At 33.8% G+C, this 14,032-nt stretch overlaps 1 protein-coding gene across 1 annotated transcript in view; it reads left to right on the top strand.

Moving 5' to 3' along the window:
- The window catches only part of DST (dystonin), a 278,032-nt gene that overhangs the window by 234,628 nt on the left and 29,372 nt on the right, over positions 1 to 14,032 (top strand). The window contains exons 53-61 of the mRNA XM_072410183.1: positions 3,958 to 4,077; positions 4,177 to 4,284; positions 7,021 to 7,239; positions 10,060 to 10,263; positions 11,128 to 11,359; positions 11,646 to 11,872; positions 12,277 to 12,399; positions 13,586 to 13,687; positions 13,880 to 13,981. Coding sequence (XP_072266284.1) covers positions 3,958 to 4,077; positions 4,177 to 4,284; positions 7,021 to 7,239; positions 10,060 to 10,263; positions 11,128 to 11,359; positions 11,646 to 11,872; positions 12,277 to 12,399; positions 13,586 to 13,687; positions 13,880 to 13,981 — 1,437 coding nt within the window. The remainder of the gene's footprint in view (positions 1 to 3,957; positions 4,078 to 4,176; positions 4,285 to 7,020; positions 7,240 to 10,059; positions 10,264 to 11,127; positions 11,360 to 11,645; positions 11,873 to 12,276; positions 12,400 to 13,585; positions 13,688 to 13,879; positions 13,982 to 14,032) is intronic.

The following is a 14,032-nucleotide window of genomic DNA, read 5'->3' as shown; positions in this document are numbered from 1 at the left end:
TGTGTTGATCTTGCCAGGAATTCATCCGTATATCCAGTGGATTAGTAAATGTAGCAATCCAGGGATAGAAAAGGGGTATTTACCAGATGATTGGATGAAAGTAGAAAAAAAAAAAGAAAACCAATTAAGCCACCTATAATAAGGACTGATAAGCTGCAATAATATATATATATATATATATATTTTTTTTTTTTTTTTAATTTTTTTTTTCAGTTTAGATATATTTTAACAAAATTAATTTGGGATCTATTTAATAAACATTGAATCTGACATTCACTGAAACATTCCCTGGTGTGGAGTCAATTACTGCCATTGAAGCACTTAAAGATTCTTCACCTGGGAATGTTTGAGTAAATGTCAGATTCACTGCTTTGTGTGTTCATATTCAACACATTAAATTATAAATGTAATGCAATAAAAATATTATGTAATGCAGCTTCTTCCTGTCTGTAATTCCTTTTTTTTTAAATCACTAATAGCAAATTAACAATATGCCAATCACAATGATAAATACACAAGTATAGCTGCATGACTATACATATCATTCACTGTGACTTTCACACATCTAAACTTTGTCAATCTTTCATTATATATTGTTAAACAAGCTACGTGATTAAAGAATACCAACAATTGTAAGAACACATTTATCAAACTGTCACATCATCTTTGATGTTTGTGAGACCAAAAAACTTTAAAAGATTTGTAAAGAAATAAATCAGTGTGTTCCGTATTACTCTTCAGACTGGAAATAAAACTCCAAAGAATGATCCATTGAGGACAAAAATGTAAATTACCCACAAAAACTATCATCACTGTCTGACAAGCACAATATCACAGAGGAACTTTTATCTTTTCTGCAACTGGTCTTTAGGATTGCATTTGTTCAGCAGTCAGAAATGTCACTATAAAAGAGGCTTTTATGTAGATCCCCAACACCAGATTTTGTCATTCATTCTGATGTTTATGGTACAATACATTAGCTGACAATTGTGCTGTTTTACAAATATTTCCATTATTTTATGTATAATATATCAAATACTCTGGAGATTTCCCTATCTTGGTGGTATTTTTCAAAGCTAGAAATCTAAAAAAGTTCAACTTTACATTGGATCCAATGGAACCGTAGAGAACCTCAAATAGCTGAAAATAACCTGAATAGCTGAAATACACTGTGACACTAAATAGTGGTGAGTTGCTGTTTGTTTCAGACAAATTCTGAATATTTTTCATATATAATTACTTCTTTTTTTTAATAAATGTTAATTTAACCCATCTTAGCTATTGAAATTGTAATTATCCAAAGTTTTAATAAACAATTTGTAACCATTACATTCAAATGTGCAGTCCAATGCGCATGAGCAACAGAGTCTACCAGAGTTGTAGCTGTCATTGGGACATATTTTAAGTACCAAACCATCTTTGAAACCAGTTTCACTTTAGTATCATAGTTTTGTTGCTCAGTTCAGCTTTATGTCCAGTGAGAGAGCTTTTTCCTGTAAGGGGACTCTCAGTGGTCCTGGAGAATAGCATCCAAAATCCGGGAAATCAAGGCTGAGATATGTTTTGTTATTCTAACATATTATATCTGATAATACCCTTTTCAGTTTTTTTTCACACATCTGTGGCATTGCATATTAATCACTGATGTTTAAGTGTTTCCTTTCTCTTTATGCATAGTAGACAGGAATAGGAAAACCACAGTCGACCTAATATAAGCAAAAAAAAAGTTTTTGTTTTACTATACCTTGACTGCAATCTTACTGGTTACTAATGTTTTAATCTCATGTTTAGTCTGTCGTACAATTGTTATCTGTTTGCATCACAACAACAAAAGACAATACTAAACAGCCATCAATGATTCAAGTTCCTTGGCAGCCATAGTGCATGTCATTTTATTCCAAGTTTTTGTTGCCTTAAGTCAAGTTGATATTTACAAATGCTTAATCCTAGGATAAATACATTACAATACATACATACATATAATAACCAGCAGAAATTTGTACCGGTTCTAAAAAGAGCATGTGTTTTTATGTTTACACACATAATTATTAACTGGATATTTATAAATACCTAATACATTTAAGAAGGCCATACTGAGTCGGAGCATTTTTTAGACTATCTCATGCCTCGACATCACATACCGGTGTCTGTCATTTTATTTCAATTTTTGACCACTCCTCCTTTTAAAATTCCTTCATTTACACTATGCTTGTGGGTTTTCTTCTTTGAATTACCCAGTTCAAATTCACTACATCACTTAATAGGTTTTCAATTAGGCTTTGACTAGGATGGAAGGATGTACTAGTGTGATTTGAATCATTAATGTTAAAAGGCCCATTTCCTCTTCAAATGTAACTTTTGTACAGATGGACTCATAAGCAAACTTAGATACAATGCAGAATTCATAGTTTATATGCTGATTGCAAACTGGCCAGGCCCTGAAGCAGAAAAACAAACCCAAGCCATAACATTTTTATTGCTGTTGATGCACCATTAGTATTGGGGTTTTCTCTCATATATCGTGCAAAATACAGTAAGTCTAGTGTTACCGTTTCCAAGAACTTCATCTTTAATTCATCAGTCTTTGGCATAATATTCCAGAAGGCTTGGTCTTACTTGATTCATGTCAAACTGTTGTCTTGCGCTAAAGTCCTTTTTGAACAACAAGGTCTTTGCCTTAACATAAACAGTCAGTTGTGAATATTTTCCTTCCAGTCCAATGATGAAGTTTAAATAATAGGTTAAAGAATATAACAATCATTTTACATTTACTGCCAGACACTTAGCCTTTTACAACCTTTTTTACAAACTATTTTGATCTTGGCATGACACCTTGCATGTCAGTAACTCAGGGAACACATTGACAAGCCTCAGGATTGTGACTAATCCATGTCAATGCTGATAGATTCACCTCCTGCAACATTTTGCATCCCATTGAACTTCAAGTAGACACAGAGCAGTTCAGTATCCTTTCCACACCATTACAAAATAATGCATTGAGTGTGCTGATAGGCTTAACAGATATCTGTCAGAATTGGCAACAGACATTGGGCCTGATTTTTTAAAGCTCTCCAAGGCTTGGTGATCCAGCAAACCTGGAATGGATTTGTTAGCAAAAGTTTTCAATCCTGGACCAGGTCCATTCCAGGTTTACTAGATCACCCAGCTTCACTGATGAAAATGTATCCTTCAGCCTTGGATAGCTTTAATAAATCAGGACCTTTCATTCAATGGGAGGTCATATTTCTTCATTATACAAAACAAGGGTATACAGATATTCTATGCAGAAATATATGAAAAAGACATACTTTCAAATATCTTACACTAATACACTAATGCTTTTTTGTGCACTGTACCAAATGGACATGATCAGCTTGTGAAGTCATAGATTTAAACATGTATAAGTAGTAACTGTTTCCTTTCAATTTTATAAAAAAGGAGTTTGTTTTCGCCCAGTATTCACCCATCTTTTAGTTTAAATTTTCCAAATTTTCACATTGACTTCACATGGAAATGTACAAATCACACTTTAAAAAAAGTCCAATATAAAACATGTAAATTTTTGGTTAAAATTTTTAAAAGGGCCCTAAAGACATTTACACAGCAACTTTACATCATTTGTGATGCCCAATTCTCTATGCCTTTGTTGCAATTATAATGCAAAATGCAGAATATATTATAAAACCTAATATTTACTTCTTTTTGAGATGTTTTGTTAATTTTATGATTTATATTTTGTTTATTCTCTCTTGAAACAATGCATAAAGCTTGTGTCAGAAGTAGATACATGAAAGCGATTTTCATGTTTATTCTTGCACATGATATTTAGACATCAAACATATTTTGAACATTTCTCCATCTGGCATGATGACAACTTTCCTTTTTTAATAAAGTCAGTTGTAGTTTTATAGCTGTCTTGCAGAATTATGTCATATAATCTCATTTATATTGTTCCAGTTTGAGCAAGCTGTTGGTGCAGAGCAAACATGGATTGAGGAAACTAAAAATAAAATGATGGCCCTCGGTCACATTCGGCTTGAGCAAGACCAGACTGTGGCTCAGCTACAAGTTCAAAAGGTAATGAAATATGTTTTGGATTTAATACTGCTATCTGCAAATGACTAAGGAATGGTTTTATAGAGTGAACCAGAAATGATAAGTATTTTTTGTCAGCAGGGTTTTACAATGGAAATCTTAAGACACAAGGATACAATAGATGAACTGGTCACTTCAGGAGATGAAATATTGAGTTCATTCAGTGACGAGGAAAAACAAACCATGGCGGTATGTTTATTGCACCGGAACTAAATAGCAACATGTTTTATGGGATCTGATCAGATATGGAAATACATTATGTTCCTTTCTTGATACATACTGAATGTATATATGAGTGATTGCTTGCCTTTTACTGCTGTAATTCCACTGCAGCAAACAATTGATGTACATGATGAGCGTGATTGTGTGTACTATGATTGTTACTGAAAAAGCGGAACTTGTCATGTTTTGCCAGAATTCACAAAACACCACTTTTATTGTACTGTGTATATATTCCATAGTAAACAAATAGCTTCCTGTTTCTAACTGACAGGAAAAGAAAAGTTCTTTACATATTTAGAGCTATTATGAGTAATTTGTGTAAAGTGGCCAAACCTAGGTCATGTTAGGCCACTAACTTCACTAGAAAACAATGCTGGAGCTATTTGAGAACTCTTAACCTATTGGCATGGTCACAGCAAAATCATTCAGTATGTCTTTTCACAAAGCTTTAGGTGTAGTTATTAAACATTTGAATAGCTGGTTCCAGTTTGCAGTCTTCTCCTGTATACCTGGTTTTATGCATAAAAGGGCAAATACCTATATGATAAAGGAAGTCAGCTCTTTAAGTTGTGCCCTGAAAGGCCAGATGGGGGGAAAGGACTGCTCACCAGTTTTGTCTATGGTCCCGCTGCAGGTGACGTTTCCCCATAAACATATGCTGTAATGTGAAACCAACCATTTTGTCATAGGTAGGGTTTTACTTCTTCATACGGGATCAACATATGTGCCTCCAAATCTTTTTGGAGACTAGCAGACAGAAGCAGCAGTTTCTCACTAATGCAGATACATAGTTATGAAGTTGTAGGAATGGAGTGCCTGGATACCCTCACAAACCAGAAAATGGATTGAAAATAATACCATAGTTTTGATATTAAAAACAAAACAAAAAAAAATTAGGGTAATGCCTAAAAACCCCTTTAAAATCTTTCTCTAAAGTTTTATATTCGTGTTATAATAATTATGAATTTATTCTCTCAGGCTATATACAGTGATTTTTACATTGTAAAAAGATTAGTCCAAATATAGCTAAATACATTTCCTATGTATTTGTAACTAAGAAAAACAGTTTTTTTTTCTATCTATCTATCTATCTATCTATCTATCTATCTATCTATCTATCTATCTATCTATCTATCCACTAATTTACATTTCTTCCCTGGTGGAACTGCAAAGTCATTCTCGCATATTGGAAAGTGTTGGGTGCTTAATAAGCATCTAGTGTAAAAGTTTTTGACCTTCGCCGAGGGTTTTCTTGTTATTTTGTGAGAACTAACCAGGAATCTGCTTTAATTAGCGTATGTAGAGAATATGAAAAGGCAGTCAGGATCAGAATATTTCATCTTCATGCATTCCATTCAGTAGTGACATTTTGTTTTGGCGTTTTGCACAAAGTTGAAATACCTTTATACGATAAATGACTGCATTGTCTTGGATACTTTATATCAGGCTCTTGCCAGAAAATATTGATGTAGACATCCTGATTTCTCCCATTGCATTCCATCTAGCCCTGATATCTAATAAAGTTCTAATTTGAGGTGTTTTTACTATTGCAATTTGGTGCAGAGAAAAATGATGTTAAATCATAACATCGTAATTTACATGGACACTAGTAATCAATATGCATAATAATAGTAATTTAAGCTTAGTGATGTAATAATATTGTAGATCTGCACATGTGATATGAATCGTGCTCTGGTCATGATTTTTTCCTTTTTCTTGTTGAAATCAAATTGTTTGGTTGAAACAAAAAAAAAATATAGCTATACCTTACATTACATCATTCTTTATATATTTAAACGAATAGCCAATTTTAGTTGGTTATTTCAGTAGTTACTGAGAGAAAAGCTGATAAGTGGATAATAAGCTACGTTCCACAGTGATGGCATGTTTTGTAGACATTGGGACAAGCCATAGGCTAAACAAGTGGCCTGTAATGATTCTCAAGGAAGCAAGCTTAGGTCCTGTAAAAAATATCCAAACTTTTCTTTACTTAATATAATTAGTGTTATATTGTGAGGCTAAATGTTTACTTCAGTATTGTCCTTTTAAGCATCTTTAAAAATGAACACTGTTGTTTTATCATTTGTAAAGACTGAGAGTAATGCTGTGATAGGTTTTCTGTCCTTGATGTTAAGAAACCATTTACATTAAATGTTGTTAAAAAAAGTATAAACCTAAATAAAAAACGAATATAACAGGGTTGGATGTTCTGAGGACAACTCTATGTGATTCAAATTTTGTTCACTTTGGGGAGATTTCCTTTAATTTCATGTTGTGACAGGAAGGGATGAGAAATCTCCCTGTCTGTGGGGTACAGACTGTGAATCTGTGGGGTACAGACAGCCAAACTTAACTTTTGGTAGTGGTAAAGATTTACAAACAAAAAGTTAAATATTTTACATAATAATACTTCTTATATAAATATTTTACAGATAAAGCTATTGGTCACACTTTGTACAAGAAGGGATATGTTCATGCGTTAAGCTCAATATTTACCTACTTATAATATCTTTGTTTTTATAACATTGATCCTTTTGCTGCATCTTCTACATTAGTGCATGTCTGCGTAACCATTTCTTGTAGTTTATACAGTAACTCAATTAAAAAGTAAATATGTGTGTGTGTATCTATATACTTGTATATATTATTATAAGATTTTTTAAAATTAACATTTAACTTTTTTCTGTGTACCTATATACAAAGAACAAGGTCAGAAGCCTGCAGAAGAGTTACGAGGACATCTGTCATTTGAATGCTGAGAGGAACCTGCAGCTGGAGAGAGCTGTATCTTTAGTGAATCAGTTCTGGGAGACATACGAAGAACTATGGCCATGGCTGATGGAAACAGAGAAATCCATCTCTGAATTGCCACCACCAGGTTTAAATTATGACACATTGAAACAACAGCAAGAAGATATCCGGGTAAGAACAGTTACAGTGCTAAATAAACTGGGGTGGTTTGATAGATTAGGAAATAACTCTACATGCTTACTTATATCATATAATAAATTTAAATATATAGTATATAGGTATAAATTCTGACAGGCAATATAGTTTTATGTCAATTTTGCTAAGGTTAGTTGACACATACAGTATAAATGGCTCAAAGAATCATAAAATATTACTAAGTCCTCTTATAGTTTGTACCCTTGGGTTTTCCGTAGAGCAATGCCATGTGAGCTCATCCCTGATGGTATTGTCCCCAGAAAAGTGAGATATTCTCTTCTATAGGTTATCCTACCTGCAGATACTGCTACTTTAGCTGCAGCTCCTTAACATTTTTAATCATATCAGGTAATATATACCAACATTGCCTGCAGCTTACACTTTAATTATGCCCATTGAGATCAGAACATTCACAATTATTTCCTGTTTTTTTCCTGCTAATAAACCATGTAAAAATGATTGCTGATCTTCCCTGCCACACCCATAGAAAATTTTGGGGATTTTAGGGGGTAGTGATACCAGTCTCTCAATATTATCTTTTTTTAATGAATTTTAATGCTAGTGTATAAGAATTTAACTAGCTTTTGTGCCATTGTGCCAAAGAATGTGGGAATTTTTTATTACGCCACAAATGTTTGCACCATAAAAAATATATATTTCTTTGTGGTTATAAGTACTACAGGGCTTGTTATTTAATATAAATTTTAATTTTATAAACCATTTACATTTCTAGTGCCGGACTAGTAGGAAAATGCCATCAGTCATCATCTGATAAACAGTTACAAATGTCGACATAACTAGATTATGTAGGCTCTATATTCCATTGTCTGACCTAATTGCTTCCGACAGCCTTTTTACTGTGTGTTATCCGGTAATGCAGCAATATACTGTTCACAGATAAACATCAGTAAAATGCCAGCAATGTTTTGTGTTCCTGTCCATTTTGTGTATGTAGCACACATCTAACAAAATAACATTCTCGCTGAAAACATGAATCACGGGTGTTAACACTAAAAGCAGTAACATTTGTAAAAAGAAAAAGCTGTGTGCCCTCACAATATAGATTTCAAAAAGAGTGTTTGTTTGGTGTGTTTGGCACGACAGCTGTCTTTAATAAATGAGTAAAAGAAAATCTATCTGTATCTTCTTTAATTTAGAGAATTTCTCTTGTTTAATTAAGTTGAATTGTTATGGAACTGATCTAGTATTCAGTTGAGTTTGTGTTACCAAAGGCTTAGTCTACATGGACTGTTTCCCCGGCATTTAACCTGAGGCTTTTAAAGCCCTTGTTGAAATCCCCATGCATTACAAAGGGGTAATCTACACCAGGACGTTTCCTTCAGACACGTTTATGACATTTATCTTAAACCTTGCTTGCAGCGTTTAAAAAATGAAACCGCTGGGTTAACGTTGGAAAACGCCCCAAAACGCAGGTAAACGCTTACATTGGTTTTAATGTGGCGGTTTCCCGCGTTTTTGAGCACTTTATGCAGTTAAAAGCGCAATAAAAACGTGGGAAAACACGTCATTGGCGTTTTCCAGCATTTTAAAGGCAAGCTTTAAAACGCTAATACAAGTGCATAAAAACGCATATAAACGCAATAGGAATGTTTACATGCGTTTTTAAAAAAACGTCCATGTAGACGCAGCCAAAGTTGAGTTGTTTCACAATGATCAATGTTATTGTTTTTTTTTATTACATGTATCATGCCATGTAAATATTTATTTTAACATGAATTACTGCAATCCATGGATTAGCTACTTGTGTTAATTTTAACTCCTGATGGAACTTTTACTTTTCAATGTATACAAAAGTAAGTGGTTTGCTTTGAAGTCAATGGGCCTGATATATTAAAGTTTTCCAAGACTATGAAAGGTTCATCATCCAGGTTGTCCTATGATAATCAATCTTCTCCAGTCTTGGAGTGTTTTAATAATTTAAAATTAGTTTGTATAGAATGTGTAAACAATGTTGTAATAGTAGAGCTGGCAATTTGTCTTTACATACAACAACAAAAAAAAGATACCTATAGCTTCGGAAGAATCATGCATTTTTAACCTCTATTAACTAATGGCTATTGTTGTGAAGTTGTAGCTCAACAGAATGCTACAGAAGTCTCCAATTTCAGCTACAGACTGTCTCTTAACACATACACATTACATCCATTATTACCATTAAAAAAAGAATGATGATAAAAATGGAGTTACATCATGTGTATTTTTTATGTATGATATAATAACTAAATGCGTATGTACTGCAGTAAAAATAATTTGAGCTGGTTTATTCAATAATCGACTTGTGATAGTTTACAAATAACTACATGTAAAGTGGTTGGTTTTATTTCCCATATTTTTGACCCTAGATATAGCTGGAAAATGTTTGTGCTATGCAAGGTATTTGGGATACCCAAATGTAGATGTGCATTGACAGCTTTGGTGTTAATATGTGTGGTGCAGAGAATAGATTCTAGGTTCCAGTGATCAGAGTCTGCTTTGATTTATGGATTCTGTGGGACCATGCTACAATACTGGAGTGTTCAACTGTATCCTTGTAAACTCAATGGGTCAGTGGCACTTGATGTTGTCACATCATAGATATTTAAAAAAAGCTTTTCCATGCCCATCTGAGTAACGTCATCATAATAAATTCAGTGATGTATATCCTTAGTAATTACCCTTGTTCTTTATAACTTTGTTTAGAGTGTTTTGCCAGCTGGATACATTAAAAAGCTAAAACCAGACATGTAGGGGAGTATGATCCTAAAACATTTGTAATGTGTTTGTCTTTTGTCATAGCAACTCCGTGAGCTGATTGCAGAACACAAACCTCATATAGATAAGATGAACAAAACTGGGCCCCAGCTGCTGGAACTCAGTCCTGAAGAAGGTTTCTTTATCCAGGAGAAATATGTTTCAGCTGACTCTCTGTACAGTGAAATTAAAGAGGTTGTAAGGAAACGAGCTATTGCCTTGGATGAAGCCTATTCTCAATCATCACAGGTACATCTTAAAAGGTTTTCCTTATACACATAGATTAAAGTGTGTTCCATATGTAAATGCGTGTATACATAACATATACACATTGATTTTTAAACAAGCCATTCCTTTTATGCTGATATTGGACAAAACAGGTCCAGCCAAAACACATACATTCAATAGCCACTTTTTTTAGCCACCAAACCCAAGGATGTCTTGGCCCAAGTAAACTAAGATTCTGCTGTCACATCCATGCATTATTTCCTTTTTACATGCATTTTATATGCATTAAAAAAAGCTAGGAAAGTGCTATTGTGGTTGAGTTACTATGGTTGTCAGCAAAGCTACAACTCATTCACTAAGCTTGGTCAAAAGTCCATCTTGAGTAATCGAGTCCACTGTGTTTATTACTTTTTAACCACTAAGGAACATGCCAAAAAAGTACTGTATAATATTATACAGTAACTAGTCATTGCAACTCATGGGTAAAAAGCTCTAATATCATAATTAGCAACATAGAATTTGTTTCTTTTAGCCAATGTCACATTAGTTTATATTTTCATTGGCACTTACATAGGAGAACCAAAATAATGTTTTTATCCCAAATAAAAATATTTGTGTATGACAAGTAAACTTCATTACATAATTAAAATAAAGACAAATTCTAACTTTTCATTCTAAGAAAGGCAAAAAAAGACTGTTTTAGTACCAATAAAGAATGTTAAGCATAAAGGACTCTTCACCTATCTGTAACATTCATTAAATTAAATACATATATGCAACCACATAGTACTATTTGATACTCCTCATTGTTTTTTATTACCTAATGGTTAATAGCTCAAAATAAAATTAATGAAATTAATTCTTTCTGTTTTCTTTTCTGTCCAGTTTCATGACAAGATTGATCCAATGCTTGAAAGCTTGCAAAGAATAGCTGAGCGCTTGAGACAGCCACCTTCAATCTCTGCAGAGTGTGAGAAAATCAGAGAACAGATAAGCGAAAATAAAAATGTTTCTGTGGAGCTTGAAAAGCTACAGCCTGTCTATGAGACACTTAAAATGCGTGGAGAGGAAATGATCGCTCGTTCAGAAGGTGCTGATAAGGACATCTCAGCTAAAGGTAATTCATTGAACAGGACAGCAACTATTCTTTTCATTTCCAGTGGATGGTACATAAGGCAGACTTCAGTGCTGTTCTTATCATGTGCAGTCAGTTATGGAGTAAATATTTCTGCCATGAAATATTGTTATGAAATCTATTTTTGGCAAAAAAGATGGTGCTATGGTTTGCCTCACGATGCTTTATTTATGAGTCATAAAGGCCTAATTGCCCGACATGTAAAAATTTATTAGAGCTGAATCTAATTGCAGACATATCTGTTTATAAAGTGTGCTTTCTTCCCCAGCTGTCCAAGATAAGCTTGACCAAATGGTCTTTATCTGGGAGGACATCCAGGCATTGACAGAGGAAAGAGAGGCCCAGTTGCTGGATGTGTTGGAGTTGGCAGAAAAGTTCTGGTGTGATCACATTGCTCTAATAGCCACCATTAAAGATACCCAAGATTTTATCCGAGAGCTTGATGAACCTGGAGTTGACCCTTCAGTTGTTAAACAGCAACAGGAGGCAGCAGAGGTGAGATTTACCGGGACATAATTATGTGTCAAAATAACAGGATATAGTTTATTATGAGCCTTGAAGATCTGTGGATGTTTTTTCTATTTGTTCCCAAAATACATTATACTTACATGTTATCGTTTAAAGATATTGCACTTTAATGTGTGATAAACCAATAATCTTCTCAAATTAGTTTTAGATGAGCAACCCGTTATTCAGCCAGTCCAGATCAATGGTTGTGAAATGGAAACTTTTTAATTTTGATTTACCGTGAAACTTAAATTTATGTTGAGCCCCAGAAAACACTCACTGACTGTCAATACTAACAACTGAAAGCACATATGTAGTAAATTTTGTCTGTTGATTATGTGTTCCAAATTTAAGCCTAATGTTGAAAATGACAGTGAGATTTTTTTTTGTAGTCTATAAAAGAAGAAATTGATGGCCTGCAAGAAGAGTTGGATCTTTTATTTTCTCTTGGGGCAGAGTTAATATCTGGATGTGGTGAACCTGACAAGCCTGTTGTCAATAAAAGTATTGATGAGGTAAAGTATGGTTTACTGTGTAAACACTGTGTAAGTTTACTGTGTAAACACTGTTTATATGTGTAAACACTGTAGCAATTAGGAGAGATGTGGATAATTTTAGAATAATGCATTTAATTCAATTAGGTGCAAATTTGACAAACAAGACAGTGCTGCTCCCTCTAATTATACATCATAAAACGAACCATTAAAAGTAAGCACCTCCTATGTTGACTAAAGAATATACCAAACTACCTCTTCACTTGCTTCATGAATTATGTATCCTATTAAATTCTTTGATTTTATTTTAATGTAAAACCATAAATCTTTGGGTGCAACAGCTGGCAAAAATCATGCAAAAGGTATCTATTCTTTCCTGTAATTTGAAGCAGCTACTATCTACAAAATGAACCATCGGAACCACTGGAGACTTGTTACAACTGAGGAAGTGCCAGTTGCATAGCAAAATCATGAGTTCGTTAACAGTTTGTTAACAGTTTGATCACTTCCAAGACTTCTATAAAAAAAAAAAAAAAAAACAAGGAATCAGACATTCTCTCAAACATTCCCTCATGGGAATCTCCCAGCTCCATGTGTTTCAATGGCAGTAATTGCTTCTTCTCTAGGGAATGTTTGAAGGAATGTCAGATTCTCTGTTTTATTGATAAAGATTTAAGTGTCTAATGTTTATGACCAACCTGTATGATATTACCCCTGTGGAGATACCAGAGCAACTGGGGTATAATAATAAAATGCAGAGGAATACGTTTAGATCGGCCTACATTGTCTGGCTATTCACACACTGCCGTTGTGTTTTATGTATACCACAGATTTGTGGCAAAAGTAAGGAGAGAATGTAAATCAGCAAGTTAAGCTTAAAATCCCTATTTAATGTGCACCACAGGTGTGGTGCATGTGTGTGATGGATGAGCAATAGGAACTGGGAACTAGAGAAATCAATGACTAAATTACCCTATCTGACTGCCAGAAGTCATAAAAAAGATAAACAAGCTGTTGTTTTATTTATTATGAATTTAGTAGCCCTTGCTGAGACTTACCACCAAATTAATTCAAAGTAGAGTACATTGAACTGCAGCAAATGTGCTGTATATCTATGATAAAAAAGGAGATTTGTAACAAATGTGTTCACATAACAATGCAAATCAATTTGAATACTTGATCATTGACATGTCTTTTTTATTACTAGCTAAATTCTGCATGGGATGCACTTAATAAAACTTGGAAAGAACGAGTAGATAAACTGGATGACGCAATGCAGGCTGCTGTACAATACCAGGATGGGCTGCAGGTAGAGTGTATTCATCTATTTATTTAATACTGGTAAAAATAGGGTAATAACTGATAACATGCGCCATTTATGTAATAATCTTTTACATTTACCAAGAAAATACCTTATCTTATCAAGATAAAGCATTTCAGTGTGATCCACAGAGCAGGCTAGTAGCACTTTTTTTAAAGATGTGTTTAATTTTTCTTTTAGGCACTTTTTGACTGGGTGGATATTGCTACAGGAAGAATGTCTGCAATGTCACCTATTGGAACAGACCTAGACACAGTGAAGCAACAGATTACTGAACTTAAGGTATGGTATAAACTTCAAAATACATTATTTATGTAAAAAAATTACAATTCC

Source organism: Pyxicephalus adspersus, chromosome 4 (assembly GCF_032062135.1).
Source record: "Pyxicephalus adspersus chromosome 4, UCB_Pads_2.0, whole genome shotgun sequence".
NCBI classification, from domain to species: Eukaryota; Metazoa; Chordata; class Amphibia; order Anura; family Pyxicephalidae; genus Pyxicephalus; species Pyxicephalus adspersus.
Note: the sequence above shows the minus strand (reverse complement) of the source record. Positions and strands in the feature narration are given on the sequence as shown.